The sequence below is a fragment of the Equus przewalskii genome, chromosome 9 (genome assembly GCF_037783145.1).
Source record: "Equus przewalskii isolate Varuska chromosome 9, EquPr2, whole genome shotgun sequence".
NCBI classification, from domain to species: Eukaryota; Metazoa; Chordata; class Mammalia; order Perissodactyla; family Equidae; genus Equus; species Equus przewalskii.
Window position 1 is genome coordinate 62,528,075 of NC_091839.1, and position 23,929 is coordinate 62,552,003.

The window sequence follows — 23,929 nt, forward strand, 5'->3', positions numbered from 1 at the left end:
TATCTCAACTGCATAGCTTTTGTTATTAATTTTAGAGATAAGTTATTATAATGAGATGTGTCAATTTTCACCGATATTGACTGGCTAACCTATAGAGGACAAGATGTAAAACTCCTATTGCATTAAGAAATAATTATTACTGTAGATACTCTTTCCTGAAGAAACAGTAAATGGACATCTTTAAAGTTGTAATTGGAATCTTTTATCTCTAGAATATTCTAATTCTACAGAAATGGTCATGTCATTAATCATTAGCCTCTGAAAAAAGATTTTATGTTTTAATAAACAGACAGAAGACAATCCAAGTACAATTTTTTAATAAAGATAATTACAAAAGATGGAAAAATCAGCTCAGAAAGGCCAATTACTTCTTTAATAGATCAGTTTTTTGACATAATAACTCACATCAATTTTAAATACTATCACATAAAGCATGGTGGAGAAAAGAAATTTTGCTTCATAATTAGAAAACTCACAATAAAACTTGCCAAGAAAAACAAAAACAAAAAAAGCCATTTTGAAAATAAATACAGTCCATGCCAAAGTAGTATAAAATGAAGCCGGAAGTCTTCAAAAAGAAAACATTTTTCTTCCCAATATTTTCTCACTTTGTTATGGTTTCTGAAATTGGTGAGACTCTCAAATTCAAGGGTTGCTGAGCTGTTCTGATTTGGCTCTGTGAAAACAGGTTAATACGAAACATTAAAAATGGCTCAATCTCAGTTTAAATGCACTGACCTATCGATCAAGTCCTGCAGGCTCATGCCCAGAAACACACAGGCTGCTGCTGCCGTGGTGTTTTTGGAGTACTACTGCCTTAATCTTTCCAGTGGCTTCATAATCTATTCCAAGTTATCCTATAAAGGTTAGGACAAAAACATGCGTGGCCAAGTATTTACATGCTTTCTGACAATAAAAATGTCAATTATCTTTTTCCAAATTGTTATGCTAGCCCAGTGTTTCTTAAATTTACCCATCTCATAACGCTAAAAAAATCACGTATACAGAAATAAGAGCAACATGAAAGATGAGTGCTTATATAAAAGTTAACAGCAAAAAGAAAGTCTCAGATAAATTGTTTACAAAAATACAAACTGATTTACATTCAGTTACAATACTGATTATTACCAGTCTTCATAATTTTTTGGGGGCAAGCTACATAACTGACAGATGAGCAGTCAAGCAGATGACATACAAATTGATGGTTAAGACGGCATGTGTTGTCTTATGCACCAATACAGACTAAAACTCAGAGCATCTCATACCACTTACTGATGTCCTCAGGTCAGTCCAGTACTTCTCAAAATACATACCACCCTCCCCAAGTACCTGTGTTTACTATTTTTATAGTATATAAAAATTACTATATAAGGTATAAAATGTACCCTTTGGTATCTGTTTTTTCACCACTATTGTCCTTGGATTTATCTTCTTCCTTAACATCTAAAAACAAAAATTAAGAAGAGATTAAAACCCGTTTTGAAATATAAAATGTATACATTTTATTTAAAAACATACCTAAGATATAAAAGCTGCCATACACAATCTTACTATTTATGAATTCAATAACTAAAACAAGCTTGTGTTATGTGCTGTGCGAAATGATAGCGGTTCAAGGCGTCACTGTAACAGCAGTCGCCGCCCTTCTGGAAGTTTTGCCTCTGTGGGATGACAGTATTACAGCTGGGACACGTGCTTCCACAGGTCAGCCTACAGAACTGAGCACAGAACTGCGGTAGGTTGGGCAAGGGCACCAGGAAGAAGTGACATTGGAGAGGCGTCCTGAAGAATGAAGAGCTTTTGGGTGGGAAAAGGGGAGAAGTATCTTGAACAGAAGGAAAACGTAAAAGGACTTTGAGGCGAGAAGGAATTAGCAGGTTGGAAGGAAGAACTGAAGACCAATGAGGCTGGAGTACTGTGAGAAGAGGGGAGAAGTAGATTAAGATGAGCCCAGAGACATGGTATAAGCCTACTGCTTATACCATTAGTTTTTAACCCTCACTATATAAGTACTGAAGCTTTCCCAGTTGAGTAAAAATTAATAAAACTGTAAGCTCAAGATTGCTAAAACAAATTAGCCCTAACGTGCTGTATTTTTCTTCAAATAAGCAAATAAACCAAAGTGGAGAGGCAATGACCTACTAATAACGATACAGTGAACTACAGATACCATTTTTAATTAGTCTACATAGACATTTTAGGGGATGGTCTGACTTACAATACAAACCCTTGGCAATATGGATATTATGACATTTGTTTTGACTTCCGGCTTAAGTGTGGATATGTAAACTTAGTAACTCAAAGAGCCAAAATGGGATTGGAGGAGAAGGAAGAGAAAAAGAATGGCCCTAACCTTAAGTTTTGAACTACAGCTTTAAAAAAGTTTTCTATAACGGTGGGGCTGGTCCCGTGGCCGAGTGGTTAAATTCGTGCGCTCCGCTGCAGGCGGCCTGTTGTTTCATTGGTTCAAGTCCTGGGCGCGGACATGGCACTGCTCATCAAACCACGCTGAGGCAGCGTCCCACATGCCACAACCAGAAGGACCCACAACGAAGAATATACAACTATGTACCGGGGGCTTTGGGGAGAAAAAGGCAAAATAAAATCTTAAAAAAAAAAAAGTTTTCTATGATGGTAACATTTTATTTTTGATGGATTTTAACAATAGCAAGGCTCTATAAGAATCTCATCATTAAATTTAAAAAATCTTTAAAAAGTATCAACTGATAGCAGCAATACAAGTATTGAGGGGATAAATACTGAGATTAATCCACTCCCAGGCCATTAAGCCAGATCAAAAGGTACTCTCATTTTTAGCTAAAAAAAAAAAAAAAAAACAGTAAAAGACAAGCACCCTAGTGCACCCACTTTCCTGACTGGAAGAAAATGCACAGAAAAGATAAAGATTTTAAAATGAGAAGAAACACCAAAGAAAAAAAAAAGACCAACAACAACATATACTGACAGTGAGAGAAAGAAAAATACTAGAAAAATCCTACAGCTAAAGCTGAGTCCTCCTTATTGCAATCATAGCTGGAATTTTTGGATGTCAATGAGTATACAAGGGCAGACTGGAGCCATCATTGTAATAGCACTGGGAAGTTAAAATTACAAAATGGTGGAGAGAGAACAGTAGCCTATAGAAGAGTGAATCCAGGAGTAAAAGAACAGAACTAGATGTGTCAGATATGCTATGGATTCCTAACTCTAGTGTAAAGGAAAGAACGTGAGAGCCAACTTAGATAACTTCAATGTGACAAACACAGCAAAAGGATGCTGGATCAGTATCTCTGAGTGTTCCACATACTATACACGGTCAAAATTAACACATCAACTAAAACTTGTGCTCATCACCGTTACTTGTGTACAGGAATCAGGTACCCACCAGAAAATGCACGAAGTGCTGAGAACACAGATATTTAAGATACTGGATTCCCCAGGCACTAGCAACTCTATCTAGTGGAGAGATTTATAAAATCCTACAATGAGATGCTATAATATGATGTGCTAAATAAAATGACGGAGGTATATGAACATGCTCTGGGAATTAAGATAAAAGAAAGATTCTGGCAACAAATGCAATGCCCTAGAGCATCTATTTTCTAAACAGCCAAGCCAACAGCCTTTTTTAAGTTAATACATCAGAAAGTATTCCCTCCTCCCAAACCAGCTCCCAAATCCCTATCTTTCCTCAGAGTATGTTTTCTTCAAATAATTTCTCAACAAAGGCTGTTCTCCAAGCATTTTCAAACTTGTCTAGGGATAATGTAACTCTTCTGCTGTGTTTTATTCCCATCAAATAAACTTTAGCTAGTTAAACATTATCTTAGAATTTCAGCTCGGCTCACACTACAAATGGACCTATAACCCACTTTGTCTTCTCTGACCCAAACTATATCATAGTGCAATGTTCACTATTTTAAGTCTATATAGCCAAGAGAAGGTTTAATAAGGTCTCCTATATTATAAAAGCAAATGTGACTAATAATATTTAGAAAGCTCTGAATAAAAGACATTTAAGAGCTAAGCGCCACTTATATGAAAAAAAGTCATCTACCTAGCACACCCACCCCTCCAATACTTCCATAACAGACTGGAGGATCTCATAAAAATTGCAGTGCAGCTCACTTTCAAAAACTTAGTTAAAACATTTACCAAAAAATAAATCTGACCTGTTTTTTTGTCCTCTGTGTCTTTCTTGTCTTCCTCAATTCTAGCTTTCTTTGCTCCTTTCTTATGATCAGCCACATTTCTACGACCTCCTTCTCCTTCGTCCTCAGAATCTGAGAATTCTTCATCACAAGCTATCCGCTTGTCTGATGCCCGAACTGACATGTAAAGATGTTAATAAAAGTTGTGACAAAGCAGTCACAGGTTTTACAATTGTTACAGTGCACTCGTGTACAAATGCACTAACCAGTCACATTTAAAAGAACAGTATAAGAAATGCTTAATGATTTTAAGACTAGAAGTGAATGCATCGTTTGCTAAATACTGAAAATTCAGCTTTGATCTAGGAAGAAATAACTCAAAGATAATACAAAAAATATTTGGAGATCTCACTAAAAAAAACTTTGGGGGGAAAACTGTGTTTTTCTAATAGGAGATAGGGATGTCTTCACCAAAAAAGTAACCTTTTACTTTAGAGCCGAGAGTAGTAGTAGACAAAATTAAAACATACCATTAATACCAAGTATGTTAGAATGTCTATACCATGACAATATACACCTACCAATCATATTAAGTGGAATGAGAGGCTGTAGAACCAAATAGAAGGTACTTAATATTATTCAACTCACTCTGCTTTGGACAAATGGGTTATTTCCCAATTTATTCTCAAATATACATAGGTGGTTAATTTGTGGAAACTTTGATGATATATGTAGTCATATGAACTGTAATCGCTTACACTTCAATTCAGTTGAGATATAAGGAAATTAAATCTATGTAAGATTAAAAATGGGGAAAAAGGGTAAGAATAGTGCACTCATGAAACATGACTCATAGTTAAGTTCTTGAGCCGCTAAAACCTTCAAATTGCAGTGTTGTTTTATAAAACCAGAAAAATGCAACAGAACACACATCAAGGCATTATCTTACTAGAAAAATGTAACAGAACACACATCAAGGCATTATCTTACTAGAAAAACGTAACAGAACACACATCAAGGCATTATCTTACTAGAAATTCTCTTGTCTGGATCTTCTCCGTCTTCATCTCCACTGTCTTCATGAACAGCATCTTCTGGAATAGCTTGCATTTGGACACCAGGTGCATGTGGTAACATGCGTAAATTTTCAAATAAACGCTGTCTGAATTATACATGCCAAGTGATTAGACAAAATTCATTTCCTTTCAAGTTCCTCTTACATGTAAGAGGAAACGTTAACAATTTCATCTTTTATCGAGCTTAACCTATGAACTAAAAAAAATACTATTCACTGAGCACTGATACTTCACATATCATCAACCCATTTAATCCTCAAAATTCACAAGGCGGATAATATTTTATCTCCCATTTCAATGATGAGGAAAAACAAGTACAATGACAAATTAACCTGCCAAATATCAGAGCTGGTGTGCGTTAAGAGGACACAAACCTAGGCCTGTGTACTACAATGTCTCTCTAAATACTTTGTTCTTGGAAAATAAATTCCACTTTCACTTTCATGAAAAGCAAGAAAGCGAAAAATTCATAGTGCCCCTTGCAATTTAAAAGTCCATTTTAACTAACAGAAAATGAAAATATTTTTTAGCTACAAAGCCCATACATTTTCCATTATCTTAAAAAATTAAAGAAATAAAAAAATCCTAAGGTTTCAAATGCTTTTGAAAAAGACAAAGGAAATATGTATAAAGCTAAAATGACCTACTGCACTTGGCCTTCTAAAGGCTCAGCAAATCAATTTAATGATGTCTTACTTTAATTTAATGCAATGCTCATCAAATCAACAATGATGTCTTACTTTATCTTTTCCATATATTCTGGAGTGTTCTGGTTTGTCATGTTTGAAGGACTAATATGCAGTTTGAAGTCCGGTCCAAAATACTCAAAGTAATCATTATATGGCAATTCTATTAAAGACAAAGTTACATATTAAAAACTCAGTTTTCACACAAATTCATGCACAAAATCCAAATTCAAGCTATGAAATATATCCAAAGAAAATGTTTCAAAGTGAACACAATGTGAATTCATTAAGCGACTGCTCTCTATTTACATGGTTGTAACCTACTCTAATCACCCATCTATTTCTACATATACTGACAGTCCATCCAACAAACGTATCACAGTAAGAACACTTACCATTGGGAATCTCACAATCAAGGGCAACTGCAGTCTCATACGTCCAACATCGAGCAACATTACGGATTGTGTATCCGCCTCCCCCAAGCATCAGCAACGGTAAATTGAAAGTTTTTACAACTTCTACACATTTAGCATGACCTAAGACAAACAAGATTCAGGTAACAATCAATCTGCATATCCTGACAGCTTGAAAAATAAATTTTAAGAAGATAATGAATGCAAGCAAAATTTCACTCAACCAAAATGGCTTTTCTAAATATTTAAAAACAAACAATATGTAAAAATTTCAAGAAATTTCTAGACTAGAAACCTTTTATCAGACACCTTTCATACAATGATATACAAAACACAGTTAAGACATAACTAGCTATTTTAGCAACTGTCCCTGATAGAAAAGTCCAATACACAACTATACTAGAATTAAAATATGAGCATTACACACAGTCTTATTAACACAGGAAGATGTTATACAATGTGAAGAAGTTATGTTCCTATGAAGTTACATGTGAGGAAAAAAGGTCAGGTTACAATGAGATATTATGTACAATCTCAATGGATTTTTTATTATCACTTTTTCCTATAGACAAGTGCAGAAAAATTACAGAAGGCTACACAACAAAGCTTAACTGTAAATTATCTCCAGGTAGTAGTATTACGGATAATATTCTTAAGATTATAAAATTAATATCACTATTAAAAACAACTTCAACAAATTTGTAGACCTTTGAATATAAAATAAACCTAACATAAAAACAAAATATTTCCAAGCCAGCCCCGATGGCCTAGCGGTCAAAGTGTGGTGCACTCCGCTTCAGCAGCCCAGGTTTGGTTCCCAGGTGAGGAACAACATCACTCGTCTGTCAGTAGCCATGCTGTGGGGGCAGCTCACACAGAAGAACTAGAAGAACTTACAACTATACACAACTGTGTACTGGGGCTTTGACGGGGAGAAAAAAACCAAAGGAGGAAGATTGGCAACAGACGTTAGTGAAGGGCAAATCTTCCTCTGCAAACAAACAAAAAACCCAAAGCATTTCCTTTCGTAAATGCCATTGCTCGATAATCGATTACAAGTTACTAGCAATTTCCTGGAATATTATCATTCAGGTGCATGAGTCAATCTTTATAGGAAGAAAAAAAATCCTTCAATTATAGAAGAAATGCATACTTGTTGAAGAATATTTGGAAAATTCAAAATAGTAAAAAGAAAAAATGCTTAAAACTCTATCACTCAAAGACAGTTTTTTTTTTAATATTCCGTTCTGATTCCTTCTGAGTTAATTTTTTAAAGTTTAATGATCTGGTTTCTTCATGTAATTGTATACTGTTAGCATTTTCATGAGATTTCAATAGTTGGATTAAATGATTCACAACCCAATTTTTATTACTGCTACTAGAAAAACATGGGCTTCTTATAATAATAAATAACCATATGGGTCTTTTTAAAGACAAAATAAAAAATTAACTTAGACTTCCAAGTAAAGATAGCTGGCTAAAGAAAAACATTTACTTTTCCCTTATCTCAAAACCTGCTACAAATGACTATAAAGGGATGTTTTTTTCTTTTTTGAGGAAGAATGGCCCTGAGCTAACATCCAAGCCCATCTTCCTCTACTTTATATATGGGACACCTGCTACAGCATGGCTTGACAAGCGGTGCATAGGTCTGCACCCGGGATACGAACCGGTGAACCCCAGGGTGCCAAAGTGGAAGGTGTGAACTTAACCGCTGCACCACCAGGCTGGTCCCTACAAAGAGAGTTTTTTAAAGGTTAAAATCTATAACAATGAAGAATGGGAGGGAACACAACAGTAACAATGCAAATGAAGGTAGAAAGGAGATGGGCCAGAAGTAATGGACTTCAGCAGACCTGAGAAATCTGAATTGAAGCTGGCAGTGGAGAAAGTTTAGCATTAAGTTTAAGATCAGGCATTGCAAATATCCTTATATACTTTATACAAATGAAATTCTATCAGTCGGTTGAAATACAAGGTAGATTTATTATTGTAAAAGTAAAATGTTGCAGTTCATGATTATGAAAGCTATTACTTTTAAGTACAAAACATTAAGAACTTTCAAAAGGTTAAGACAGGAAAACTGACAGTTACCACACATTTTAAGAATACAGTAGGCAGATCACATCCATTTTGAGGCAATAGATGGTTATCAACATGTTAAGTTCAACAATATGACACTGCTGCTATTTGGTTATTACTGACCCCACCAAGAAAAGGGGCAATTAATTTCACATGGTTCAACCCAATAAAAAGTAGAATAATTAGATAATTTATAATTATAAATATATAATTATAATTTATAATTATAAATAGATATATAATTCTAATGCTGCGTGGTATATTAGCAATCATAACATTAAATAAAATACACTTTGGGGCTGGTCTCATAGCCAAGTGTAAGGTTCCACGTGCTCTGCTTTGGTGGCTCAGCTTCATAGGTTTGGATCCAGGGCACAGACCTACTCCACTCACCAGCCATGCTGTGGAGGCACCCCACACGCAAAATAGAGGAAGACTGGCACACCCGTTAGCTCAGGGCTAATATTCCTCACACACACAAAAAAACAATTTAAAAAACTGAATAAAATAGACATTAATATCTGTATTTAGTTTTTTAATTCCATTTAGGCCAACAGTTATTCCAGAAAAAGCTCTATTTGAGAATTTTCACATCTTATAAGAGTACTCAAGGCAGAACATCAACTCATAACCTAAAAGTTCACAAAGAAAACTCCAAAATCAAAATATCCATGATAAATCACTACTGATTCACATATTACAAATTTTAAGGACTTATTAAATAAAATTTCAGGCTTATGCTTATACCCTAGAAGCTCATTCCATAATGGTGATCTTTTACTTGGTCTGGACCTCTATCACGTGTTGATTTCAACACCTGATCCGATGTAAGAGCACAGTGCAGCACTCCTAATCTCCCACGCACCTTTTCTCCGAAAGCTACTTTAGAATGTGCTCCACCAAAGTGAGAGACAAAATGAAGAGGAAGACAGAGGAAAAAGCAACCAGAGGGAGGCAATGCAACAGAGAAGCAAAGAACAGCTTCCTGTTCTCCCAGGTCTACAGAGGATACCCATGCGAACAGGCGCAGGGCAGAGGGCTGTTCCTCGAGAAGCTGAAACTGGGAGGACACGATGCGTCTGAACACATGAGGCTATTCAGACACTGGGGGTATAAGTAATGAGTGAAGAGAAAACTGAGTAAATGAAAAGACTGGACAAGAAAACAAGTTATGCAATAAAGAAAAGTCAGATAAGCTAAAACGTGCGTTAATGTCATTGATGATGCTGTAAACACTGAGTACCACAACCAAAACTCTGGCATAAATACCAGATTTATATTGCAAAAATGGAGGCATTGGCAGGGTGTGTGGGTGTATTGGGGACAAAGTGGTGAAAAAAAGCTAAATCTCTCCTCTTTCATAATGGGAAGTAAAGATACAAGGCTAAAAATTAAAAACTCAAAGTAACAAAGTTTTCATGTTATTTCGAGAAGAAAAATAGCAAAATAAATCAACTGAAAATAGTGGCCTTGGTTGGGATTGCAACAAGCCTCATAAAACTATTCATGTGTGAATGTGTACATAAATTTGACAAAATAAAAAAGACCCAATTTATTGAAACAAGACTAACTGTAGTCACTAAAACCAATTCTGAATACATACATACATACAACAAAAACCCATGAAAAACACAAAAACACAATTCTGTGTTAAAATAGTAGGCAAAAAGTTACAATGACAACTTTTATGGGAAGTTTTTCAGAAGAAAAAACAAGTTTTTCTGGGAATATCCCCCTTTAAAGTGCCTACCTTTGACCGTGAGATTGAAGCAGCCCAGCCTGTCCCCGGACAGCGAGTCGGCGCCGCACTGCAGCACGACCGCACTGGGCTGGTACATCTCCATCACTTTCGAGATAATCTGCGCACAAGGTAACAAGCGTCTGTTAGCTCCAAAACACTTGAAAATTCCATTTTGATTTTGAAAATAATAATACTTACAGGCTTAAATATCTGCCCATATGACTCATCATCTATGCCATCTCTCATTGGAAAATTCACAGCATAGTATTTGCCTTTTCCTGCACCAATATCCTAAAATATATAAATAGACCTTAGAGAATGGTTCATAATAAAAAGTTCTGACATATCTATGAAAATATTTTTAAAAGATTAAAAGATAACAAAACCCAATTCTGAATTCACCTTGTAGGTTGAGAAAGGAAATAATACAGGTTAAGTGCATATTTATAGACTGCTTATAAAGCTGAAAAGAACCAGTTCCAATTAATTTGTAATGATTATTTTGGGAGAAAAGAAATTTGAAATAAAGTTAAAGGCTATCAAGTTACAGTCACGTGCCATGTGACGCTTTGGTCAACGACAGACTGCACATACAAGTGTGGTCCCCTAATATCAGTACCATACAGCTCGGGGTGCGGTAGCTATACCATCTAGGTTTGTGTAAGTATACTCTGTGACCTTCGCACGATAACAAAATCGCCTGAAGAAGTATTTCTCAGAAGGTGTCCTTATTGTTAAGCAGCACATGACCAGACACATTAACCCAAGAAATTCATCATAAACAATATATGACAACTTTATATGTAAAATTGTAAAAATATACACTCTGAGTCAAAGAACCTTGCAGGACAATTGTCTTCGTAATGCACAATCCTTCTTGTGGCTCACAATCTGGTGTGAGTTTACTTATGATGAAAGAAAAACACAGACTTTCTTCAAGTTTTAACAGCTGTAGACTAAAACATCGAAATCTGTTCTCTAACTGGGCTTGAAATAAATATTGTTTCTACTTGTTGAATAAGTACTACTCTAGGCATTAATATCTCCCAAAAGAAGCAAAGGGGAAATTAAGAGCTGGGTTCCAGCTACACACGCACTTAATACACATATATTTATGTATGTATACTATGCATGTGTATCTGTATGTATGTATGTGTGTATATGTATCTCTGTGTGTGTGTGTATATAGAGAGAGATATATGTGTATATCCCTAGAAGAGATGGTACAGGAGAAACATTTCTACAACATAGTATTTTAACTGCAACACCAAGGGAATGTGGGTAACTGATTATGTGTTTTAAATTATAATGTCTCAATATATATGAATCTTCAGGATTACTAACACTCGTACAAGTTCTCCCCTTATCTCTCATGGAATGATCTCAGCTTAAATCCATTATTTAAAAAGCATAGTTCACCCTTCAATATTAGAGTTATTATGACCCAACTTTCAATGAAGAAAAAGGAAGTGGAAATCACACACTTCCCCTCACAATTTTTCTTAAAAGAAATCTAAGTTTTTATATACAATTAAATACAAACTATACAAGCATGGATAAAGTACTGTGAATCCCTAGACTCCTACACTACAAACACAGTAGGAACATACTTTGACACTAAGATTTCAGAATACAGGAAGCTGGTCAGCACTTGTCATTCTAGCTAAAGGCTGGCAACTCAGAGCTGCTGCCCTGGTTGGACCAAGCTTTATCTCGTTCATTTCTTATTCCACAACTGCTACTTTATCACACTTTGTTTTCTCTCTTCCACCTAGACTACTGATCTAGAAATGCAAGCACAGTTTTAACAATGATCTAAGCTCAGAGCAGCCTTCCTTTCTGATTCCAAACAAATTGTCAGGTAGAAAAGGGAACGTTTATTAAACTAACATCCAAAGATACACAGGAGACTCATGAAAGTCTAAATACAACTACACATATAATATAATGACTGATTGTAGTTTCCTTACAAAATGTGAGGACACCTTCATAATATCCAAAGGGAAAAGATTACAATGACATTTCATACAGTGAGTATAAAATCTTAAGTGAGGAAAAAATCATTCCTCATTTAACTGACGTGAAAGTCATTCTCAAGTCTTTCTAAAACACGCATTCTCCAATATTTTCCAACAACTTCAAACAATCATAATACTGTCAGAAATGAAAACAGAGGCCTCCATTCTCCATTTCTGAGATTAATTAGAATTATTTTGCAAAGACATTTCCTTTCTTTATGCTTAAAGCTGAGAAGGCTTTTGCTTAATTTCCACTGAGGTACAATGCTTGTAGACAAAGAATTCTACTGATATAGAGGAGTGCTTCTCAAACTTCAGTGTGCAGAATCACTCAGAGCTTCTGCGGCCTGAAAATATACGCTAGGACAAGTTTGCAGGTAGTACAGATTCTGCTAGCTTCAGAATCATACTCTGAGAACCACTGGTCTGTAAGATAAGACCAAGTGGGGAAGGGCACTGAAGGAGATAAGTGGCAAGCAACTGAAAATGTAAATTTGCAATTTTGAAAGCCACATAATTTAAACTGAGATAAATTAAACAACTGACCTCCTACCCATCTATAAGAATGGTTTCACCATCACAATTCCTAGAGAAAGAGCACCACCTTGTGGCCAAATACACAAGAGTCACACATTTGAAGACTTGAAGGCCCCTCTAAACTTCCGATTGCTAAGTAACTATGATGACATAGCACAGATCTGAAAAATAACCTGAACAAAACAGTTTAGAACTAATGTTGAATTCCATGTTAAGAGAAACCTCCCATATGATCCAGGCTCAATTAAAAATAGCTGTTTAAATTTCTGAATAAACTTCAAGATGCATATAGTTTAAAAAAAAACTCTAGTGAAGCAAAAAAACTTCCGGAAGTTTATAGAAACAGAATTTGAACATGGTTCTTACATTCATAAAATACAGAAGCACCAAATGGAAGAAGATAACAGAAATATAATAGAAATAAATGCACTTAAAGTAACAGGCAGGCAAGTATTCTTTCTCTCCTCAAATGATACATATTACAAATTTCAGAGGCCTAAGAAAAAGATAAAAATTAAACCTATTAAATCAAAAAAATCATAAAAGGAGGGCAGACACAAGAACCTAAAAAAGACTTAGTCATGGGCCATCCTGATGGTGAAGTAGTTAAGTTGGCACGCCCCACTTCAGTGGCCAGGGTTCAGTGGTTCAGATCCCAGGCGTGGACCTACACACTGCTCATCAAGCCATGCTGTAACGGCATCCCACAGAGAAAAAAGAGGAAGACTGGCACAGCTGTTAGCTCAGGGACAATCTTCCTCAAGCAAAAAGAGGAAGACTGGCAATGGATGTTAGTTCAGGGCCAATCTTCCTCAGGAAAAAAAAAAACAGAGAGAGAGAGAGAGACTTAGTCAATTATTTTATTCCACCAATCTTCAGCAACATAGGCTACATTAAGTAGGTTTTGAAGATTCAAACAGAACATCGAGACAACTGCTTCACGCTTTGTGGATGTTCAAAAATATTTATTCAACCAAAGAGGTGAGCAAAAGAAAGTCCTTTAAGTTCTCACTAACTTTTGCTTAGTCAGCAAAAGCGAATTCTAGCAGATATTACAGCATATAAAATGACTCAATTTTGCATACAGGTTTCAAATTAATGACTCAGAAAAAATATCAGTTCAGGTATAGTATTACTAGCCTCCTCAGTTAATCTCATAATACTTATTCAGACAGAATTCAGTCTTACCCTTAAGTCTCCTGTTCCAGGAAAGTATTCCCCATATTTATGGAATGATACAGTCATAACACGATCTGTTGTATAAAAAGCTTCTTCAACACCATCACCATGATGAATATCAATATCAATATATAAGACTCTCTGATGATACCTGAAAACAAAGCCATAAGTAAGTTTTTAAAAGGTCTCAAGATGGGAAGAAACCACCATAGATTCAAGAAACCTATTTTTGATCTCTCGCATTCCAGGATGTTTAAGCCCCCTTTTTACTTTACTTCCAGCCTAAGAGACCATCCAAACATCTGCTGTTACAGTTTGAGCCTTAGACCTTTAAAACTTCCCTTTAGGCCCAATCTAGGCAAGAAAATGCATTTACTCTTTCCATGAAATCTGGCCTATTGTATATGCTTTAGGAACAGTACATATTTCTATATATCAACAACTGAAGATTACACCATCCTTAAGATTGTTACTTTAAAACACTTTTCTAGTACATCTTCAATATATAAAATAGGGTTTGGCAATCTACAGTCCATAGTCCCAATTAAGCCAATAGCCTCTTTTTGTACAGCCTTTAAAGGTAAGAATATTTTTATATTTTTAAATTGCTGAAACATAAAATCAGTTAAAACAAGAATATTTCATGCATGATATGTGACAATTAAATGAAATTCAAATTTCAATGTCCACAAATAAAGTGTGATTGAAACATGGCCACGGTCATTTGTTTACATATTGTCTACAGCCTCTTTTGTACTTTAACTGCAGGGTTGGGTAGTTGTGACAAATCATGTGGTACTCTCATGACTTAGCACTGCTTGGAACACTACAAATCACAAAGACACAGTTATAACACGAATACATTTTAAGGGCCACACGTACCACCATATAGGAACATCTTACCACCAGTGTATACCCATGTCAAAACAAGAAAAAAGGAAACTGAACTTCAAATGTCAACCTTTTAAGGCACAGTGAAGTGAGGAATGTTACTGAATTGAATAAACACAGAGCACTGTGTTTATTTTACAATGACACCACAGCTGTATTAAAAGAATACAAGCTGACATTACCAGACTAAGCACTTATAAGAATATTCTCAACTCACAGGAAAGCAACATTTGGAAAACTTAGAAAATAAAAAGCAGAATGTCTCATCATAGCAGCACTTCTTCATAAAAACAAATATAAAGCTGTGAGCAAAATAAGTTTCTGATGGCTCATAAGCTGCTTACCAAGAATTAATTAAATCACGTTTGCACCAGTGGAAGTTGTCCAGAGAAATTAACTTAAGAGTATTATAGCATGTGCACAAAAAGTGTTGCTCAGAGGTATAGACACAGGAACCAACATCAATAATGAATTAAAAAACAAGGCAAAAGATTTTTAATTTTAAACTAAAAATAGAAACATAATATGACCCAGCTATATCCCACTAATGGGTATTAAAGAACATGAAATCAGTAATTCAAAAAGATCTATGGGGGCCGGCCCTGTGGCTGAGCGGTTAAGTTCACGCGCTCCACTTTGGTGGCCCAGGGTTTTTGCCAGTTTGGATCCTGGACGTGGACACGGCACTACACATCAGGCCATGTTGAGGAGGCATCCTACATGCCACAAATAGAAGGACACACAACTAAAATATACAGCTATGTATTGGGGGGATTTGGGGAGAAAAAGCAATTTAAAAAAAAATCTTTAAAAGATCTACGCACCCCTATGTTCATCACAGCATTATTCACAATAGCCAAGATGGGGAGGCAACCCAAATGCCCACCAACGGATGGATAAAGACATGATATATATACACACAATGGAATACTACTCAGCCATAAAAAAGGACAAAATTGTGCCACTTGCGAGATGGACAGACCTTGAGGTTATTATGCTAAGCAAAATAAGTCCGACAGAAAAAGACAAATGTCATAGGATTTCACTCATATGTGGAAGACAAACACACACTTAAAAACAGATTAGTAGTTACCAGAGGGGAGGGTAAAAGAGGTAAAGGAGCACATAGGTATGGTGACAGATACAAACTAGACTGTTGATGGTGAACACAATGCAGTCTACACAGAAACTGAAATAGAATAATGTATGCCTGAAATTTACAAAACGTTACAAGCCAATAAGATCTCAATAAAAAAAACAAGGCAAACGATTTCTAGTGGTTTTCCTTGGCTCTCTATTAGTCAACTGACACAGCTCAGCTGTTTGAGTCAATACCAAATTTTAAGTGACTGAAAAATTAACCTTTTTAAATAGTATGCATGGAATAACTACAGGCAAAAACAAAGTCGACTAAACACTAATTCACTATAGTCTGATGTGGAAACTGCTAAGATGTGTTACAAATGATGATGGTAAAAAAATATCTATCTTTGTAAATCTCCAAATTCACAATTACTTCTATAGATCTCTCTCAAACTGCAGTCAGACAACTTTAAAAATAGCTCCTTTAGCAACTCAGAGATAATTATATCCATTAGTAGAGAACAAAGCCCCATTCCATGTGGAAGCTAGGCAGTTAGCTAGACTCATTCAACAGGTAAACAAAATTCCTTTAATACAGGTTTGAAATTTTTGCCTTCAAACCTTACAAACTTACAAAATGTTAGAGCATAAACTTGCAGGGTCATGTCATTTTTCATTAGTGGAAACTAACTCAAATCCAAGTTGCCAAACTACCTCTAATATTTTTTAAAAGGATACTTAATGGGACTTTAAAAAATTTATATGCATTTCTCATCCTTAACAACCCAAAAAGTGGGCATATTTCCTGTATTTCTACAATAGTTTGTAATGAATCCATAGAAGATTCACCACTATTTTTAACCTATCATTTATTTTATATTTTTTAAAAGAGCTATAGATTTTTGTTCTAATTAAAACACTTTTTCATAGGGAAAATATCAACACATTAACTTACTTTAGTAACTCAAGGATGGCAAGTACAATATCATTAACATAACAGAACCCCGACGCTTCTGATTTCTTAGCGTGATGTAATCCTCCAGCCCAATTAACAGCCATATCAGTTTGTTGTCGGTTTAACTTCACAGCCCCAGCTAAGAAACAAGACAGGATAGACTTTTAAAATGTTTAAAATAAAAAATTAGTGTAACTAGACAAAAGCCCTAGAGGAAAGAGTATGCCATGCATAAGCAAAAGACTTTAAATCATAAAAGGTAAGAATCATTGTCTAGGGCACTAACAGTTTATCCTTAGATACATATTTTCCTATAGCTGTGATCTGATTAGTAAGAATACCTACAGAAAGTGGAAGTAACAAGGTAGCTAGAAGAGATGGAAGCAAAAGAAGTCTCTCAGTGAAAACGCAACAGAATCAAGAAACTAGAAAGAAAAAGATTTGAGTCGTTATAATCATAAAACATGGGTTTTAAAATCGTACTCTACTATAAATATACTAATTTTTTGTTATCAAAATCCACCACCATTAAAACTTTTGCTTTAATCAAATAACCCAAAAGATATACACCTCATTTAAATCAACTTTTAAATGTGACCGAATCAGGATGCTTACCAACTGAGCCACCAGTGGAAAGCTGACAAAACTCAAAGAGTCCATCAAACACTGGACAATCCTCTCCAACATTAACTGTGGAAGATGCATTTCATTAATTTCAATCTATTCTGTGAACTAATGAAAGCTTTTGCTTACAGAAACTATTTCCCACAAATACTTTTTTGCTTGATGCAATCATAAAACACACACCACAGCAGTAATCTAAAGTCTTCAATTTAATAATCTAACATGATTTTATCCAAGGTAATTAAAGTGTTATATGTGAATTACCACCACCAAATTTTATCAGGAGTATTTATGGAATATCTCTGCTCTATTAACAAGAAATGAATAGCTACTGAAATATTTTATTTAATTAAAATATAGAATTACTTTTTCTAGGCATTTCTCTTTAAATATACATTAATAAATTAATCACAATTCTAAAAATTTTAACTTCAACTGCTTTATGATTTACTTTCTTTAAAACTTCTCAAGTACACAGAATGTCTATAACCTTGAAATGTATTTTAGTGAGTGCTAAGAAGATATAACAGCTGGTTGCCTATGCCCATGGTTAACCTCGATCCTGAAAGATGGCAAGAATTAACCAGGTTCATGATAGCAAAGGTAGAGAAGGAAGGAGTACTTATGGCACAAGGAAACGACACATACAGATATATGAGACACCACAGCTATTTAGTTCCTTAGTAAAGAGAGAATGAAAGAGACACTGACGTATATAATCCATTCTCAGTCTCTCCAAATTATAACTTCTTCAAGAATATGGTCACTATTTTATATAGCTTTGTACACTCTTCATTTATCAGCACTATAATGAATAAATTTAGTTTCTTACTGCTCAGATATGATCATAATCTTATTACAATTCAGTATTATGTAAGTCTTAAATCAACACTAATTCATTCATTTGCCCTAGGCTATCCATTTCTTAATTTAAGTCTGAATCTCTATTGAAAATACAGGGCTAAATAATACCTATTTTGTTTATGTTACAGCATTTTATTAAATCAAATTAGATAATCCATGGTAGAAAGGTACATGAAGCCCTATGAATATAAGAGATATCTAGCAACTACACTTAGTTTAGTATTATTGAAACTCTTTAAAATCATCACTGAAGCCCACCAATGAAAACAATGATGAGAATGAACTCCAGTATCGAGCTTTAAAAGACACTGTTCCCATCATTTTAGGATGACATTTTGTATTCCACCTCCAAGCAAACCAATCTCTAATAATAAAATACTTTTTATCTATAAAAGAGAACACCATGTAGAAGAGAATGAAAAGCCTCATGAATATCACAGCAAAGGGAACAGAGATCATATGTATGACAGTCCAGATTAACCAAAGCACACATAGAGAAGACAAGGTATACACACTAGGCTAAGGCCGATCAAAGTCTAAAGATTTTTTAAAGCAGGGGAGTGAGGTCTCCCTATCAATATCCATTATCCCAAAGACAACATGGGACCAAAACAAAGAGCAGAGGAACATCCAAAGGACTCTGGCACTTTGGCAGATCAACAGGCTTCAGGTAGGTTGTTCCCTTTTTAAGCAGCTTTAGTGCTGTTACATTGACTTTTCAAATCAATAAATAATTAAAATAATATTTTAGGTCAGAAAAAAGACCTGGCTTTGGATAACTCTAATTATAAGCTTCTAAAAATACTCATTTCTACTTAGCAATAGTAGAAACGTACATCTCTGCATCTGCTTACTATACTCAGACATGTTATCTGGTCTTATTGAACGGAGAAATTTGATGTACTCATCACTGTGGTATTTTGTCATTTCTTCAGCAGTGGCTTTATGGGGCCTCTGTGAAGAAAAACAAATGTCAGAATTGTGGAATTACAACTGGTTATATCAGAATTTTCAAATACAAAGTATACAATTTCTCATAGCAGTCCTCTCAAACGATCTAGGTCTGCCAGAACAAAACAGATAAATTTCACAGGTAATCCAAACTTATCCATGTGTTTTAGGAAACAGTAATCAATTCCAAAGCTAATTCACACTCCTTTAAAAGCATTAGACAGGTCTAAGACCAACTATGAATTAATCATTCCTTTTATTTTAGTGGAAATAGGTCAACCTTTATAAAGTCAAATCAATGTTCATAAACCCTTTCTCTCATTTTCCATGATAAAGCTGCTGTATACTCAGTGACTTCATTGACGACCTTCCAGGATGAAGACTCATTCTCCACTGTAAGTCTCTGTTCATGAGCTCTCTTCCTGTGCCCTCGCCTATCCTAATCATCCTTATTCTGAACAGCACAATTTCATTCATGACATACTTCTTCCACAAGGCTTGCTGAGTCTTATCCAACTCCTCCTCTTCTCTAAATGTCTGTATCTGAAAGAAAATAACTCACATACATTGCCCAACATTGTTAACTGCTTCAAGTCCTTCTTTTCTCCCCAAATATATAAGAAATGTTGTGTCTTGTATCTATTTATATATACTCCCATCTTTATCTTCAAAAACATTTAAGGCAGTTGTTGTATCTCATACAGTCATACACTGCATACAATGTCGCAGTCAACAACAGACCCCACATATAATGGTGGTCTCATAAGATTAGTACCATATAGCCTAGGTGTGTAGTAGTCTACAGCATCTAGGTTTGCCTAAGTACGCTCTGATCTTTGCAGAACAATGAAATTGCCTAATGATGCATTTCTCAGAATGTAGCCCTATCGTTAAGTGATGAATGACTGTGTGTTATTTGTACTTTGCTTGCCCACTAACACAGTGTTCCATATGCCAATAAATATTTGTCAGATTAATTTTCTGTAGAATTCTTTTGTAACAGTCCCAGGTCAACTCTTCAGCAGCATACACAGGCCAACAATTATTCTAACAAAAATATTGAGTATGCTAAACTGAGTTGTCTCCAGAAATGTGAAACCCAGGGTAGGGGAAACTGCTCTAAAAATGGTTGTAAGAAAAGGGAAAAGAAGCTACAGCTCCCACGCTCTCAGTTTTCTCTGAAGAATAAAACATAAGAGGAGTTTCTGTTTTCTTCAAGACTTTTCATCTGCTAAAAGCACTCCAAGGGAAGTAATAAGCAGACTTTCAAAGTAATAATTTAAAAAAAAAAAATCAGTGAATATTTACCAAAAGGTATACTCACGTATATTTCCATTTTTCTATATAAGCCATAATTTAGCAGCAAGTTATGGGTCATGCGGATTCTATGAGGTTTCATGGGATGACCCTGTCCATAATAATAATTTCCAATATCACCTAAAACAGAAAAGAGAGAAACTGAACAATACAGACAAGAGAATCTTCATGAACTACCTAAATTTATGTTCATCATTAGAAGGCAATTACCCCCTAAGTAAGATTGACTTAAAATCTTAATGATTTTAGATTTTGCAACTTTCAAACGATAAAAGAAAACCAAGACACTACGCACCCTTTCACATGCCAATGACTCCAGTAATACATCATATTTATTTACAGATGAAGGCAAGCAAGCTTTTCTGATTTTCAGTTTGCCAAAATTTTTTTTATCTAGGATGAGCCCAAATAAAATACTCTTTACTTAAAAATGTAGTTTTTGTTCCTTAAAGAGATACCTGCTTTTAGCATTCCCTGGCAAATTCAATGCTTAAGTTAAATTCTCTGAGTTTCACTGGTATGATTTAAAAATATTATAGCAAATATCATTTCTTGGATGATTGACATCCCAGAAATCCTTTACAGTTGGTTATCATGGTGGCTAAATCCTTCTATATCCACATTACAGTCTCTAAGAGAAATTCTGGTAACTGACACTTGAATCCTAAACGAATTTTTGCTCTGATGACATAGTTCATGACACTTTTCAAGATAAGGGTATTTTTCTCATTCTTCATGATTAAAAAGTTTTAATTCCTAGTCTTTTTATGACATCTTATACCGCAATGTCTTAAAATGTATGCATAAGATTTACTTAAAAGCAATAATGGTAGATGAAAATCTGTGATTTTGGCAAACTTCAATAAAATTAATACTTCTAGGTAAAGGTCCAGTGTTTCTATAATAAAAAGTGTTAAGGAAGCCTGTTAAATATATACTACTTTTCTAATGTAATGGGCACTTCTTACAACAACCTTTATTAAATTAGAAATCACTTTTAGCACTAATTCTAGACGTTAAATAGCAACTCCAAAATTTTGCTGTGATAGGCACACTGCCTTTAATGACCTGAAGTCAAACATTTCAACATGGGTTAATACAATAACAGCCAGGGATAAAGAATGTCATTTATTCACTTTCTGGATCGAAAAATCTTTCAAAATCTTGCCTAAATACACACCTTTTTTGGTTGGTTTAATGGAAAGTGAGAACTCAAAACCTTTTATTTTTCTCTTCCATATTATTTGGTAGTAGTCCAGAATGGACCTCACTTTTATAGCCTGTTTCTAATACTACTACTACCTGATTTTGTTTGTTTCACACCTCTAATTTACTTGACTTTTCATTTTCAACAAAAGCTCTCTCCTGAAAACAATTCTTTCATACACGGTCATTTAAAGAAAACGGCACCTTTCTTAATGCAGGTGCCAATAACAGAGCTAAGACAACATACAAACAAGCAGCAAAGCAGGGCTATGGGGACATGTGACATTCCTCTGCACTTATCCTAATTCAGAGGCTGTCAATACAGGAAACAAACTATCTTCCAAGGAAGAATCTGCTATAAAGCTCTGCCCTATAAGGTAGCAGTACGTACAGTTCCTTGAAAGCACCCTGATCTCAATGAACTCTAAAATACGGAAACCCACTAGAGTTACAAAGCATCCTGCAGCCAAGTTAACGCAAGGAAGGTATTTCTAAGTTATCATCACTATCAAAAGAGATCAAGAGGGTAAGAATAAAGAAACTCTAATTTTCACATAACTTGAATCCGTCTGTGTAAAAATTACCAAGATGAAACGACTCTAACATCTACCATATCTTAAGATCAAATACTCTCATTATGGACACACTGAGAATCCAACAGAAAGCCACCAATGATCTAATAATGGGAACGACTCCAATAATCTACAGAAGGGAGAGTACAGTTGCAATTTCTGACAAATGCGTTTGAAAAAAAATGACAACGAAAACAGTAATTAACATTTACTGAGTGCTTACTAAGAGGCACTGATTTTTTTTACTCATTTATAATTTACATTTTGAGAATTTATTTTCAGCAATTTTTATAACTTTTTTAAACAATTTAGGATTATATAAAAATTACTGACATTCAGTTTTCTATTTAACAGCATTTTTACAGTTCATTTTTTTTACTGCAGTAACTCTGGTTTATAACATTATGTAAATTTCAGGTGTACATCATATTTTGATACATGTGTAGATTACATCATGTTCACCACCCAAAGACTAATTACAATCCCTCACCAGACACATGTACGTAATCACCCTTTCATCCTCCTCCCTGCCCCCGTCTCTGGTAACCAGCAATCCAATCTCTGTCTCTATGTGACTGTTTGTTGTTGTTTCTATCTTCTACTTAAGAGTGAGATCATATGGTACTTGACTTTCTCCCTCTGACTTATTTTGCTTAGCATAATACCCTCAAGGTCCATCCATGTTGTCACAAACGGCCAGACTTCATCGTTTCTTACGGCTGAGTAGCATTCCATTGTGCATATATACCACATCTTTATCCATTCGTCCCTTGATGGGCACCTAGGTTGCTTCCAAGTCTTTGCTATTGTGAATAATGCTGCAATGAACATAGGGGTGTATGTATCTTTATGCACTTGTGTTTCCATGTTCTTTGGATAAATGCCCAGCGGTGGCATTGCTGGACTGTATGGTAGTTCTTTTCTTAATTTTTTGAGGAATCTCCATACTGTTTTCCATAGTGGTTGCAACAGTGTGCACTCCCACCAGCACTGGATGAGGGTTCTCTTCTCTCCACATCCTATCTGACACTTGTCATTTCCTGTCTTGTTAATTATTGCCATTCTGATGGGAATGAGGTGATATCTCACTGTAGTTTTGATTTGCATGATCCTGATAGTTAATGATGTTGAACATCCTTTCATGTGCTTGTTGGCCATCTGTATATCTTCTTTGGAGAAACGTCTGTTCAGATCTTTTGCTCATTTTTTAATTGGGTTGTTAGTTTTTTTGTTGTTGAGATGTACAAGTTCTTTATATATTTTGGATATTAATCCTTTATCAGATATAAAGTTCGCAAATATGTTCTCCCCATTGTTAGGTTGTCTTTTCATTTTCTTGATGGTTTCCTTTCCTGTGCAGAAGCTTCTTAGTTTGATGTAGTCCCATTTGTTCATTTTTTCTATTGTTTCTCTTGCCCAGTCAGACAGCGTACTTGCAAATATGCTGCTAAGACCAACGTCGAAGACTGCACTGCTTACGTTTTCTTCTAGAAGTCTCATTTCCTATATTCAGGTCTTTTATCCATTCCGGGTTAATTTTTGTGTATGGTGTAAGATAATGGTCTACTTTCATTCTTTTGCAT

General features: G+C 35.1%; 1 protein-coding gene across 1 annotated transcript in view; it reads right to left on the reverse strand.

Annotated features, from left to right (window-relative positions):
- Positions 1-302: 302 nt before the first annotated feature.
- Positions 303-23,929, reverse strand: part of HDAC2 (histone deacetylase 2) — a 36,975-nt gene continuing 13,348 nt past the window's right edge. The window contains exons 2-14 of the mRNA XM_070556849.1: positions 20,576-20,688; positions 19,137-19,254; positions 17,428-17,502; positions 16,813-16,951; positions 13,893-14,034; positions 10,348-10,440; positions 10,159-10,267; positions 6,309-6,449; positions 5,968-6,076; positions 5,183-5,313; positions 4,173-4,328; positions 1,386-1,443; positions 303-676 (exon numbers count right to left, since the gene is read on the reverse strand). Coding sequence (XP_070412950.1) covers positions 646-676; positions 1,386-1,443; positions 4,173-4,328; positions 5,183-5,313; positions 5,968-6,076; positions 6,309-6,449; positions 10,159-10,267; positions 10,348-10,440; positions 13,893-14,034; positions 16,813-16,951; positions 17,428-17,502; positions 19,137-19,254; positions 20,576-20,688 — 1,415 coding nt within the window. The 3' untranslated portion in view covers positions 303-645. The remainder of the gene's footprint in view (positions 677-1,385; positions 1,444-4,172; positions 4,329-5,182; positions 5,314-5,967; positions 6,077-6,308; positions 6,450-10,158; positions 10,268-10,347; positions 10,441-13,892; positions 14,035-16,812; positions 16,952-17,427; positions 17,503-19,136; positions 19,255-20,575; positions 20,689-23,929) is intronic.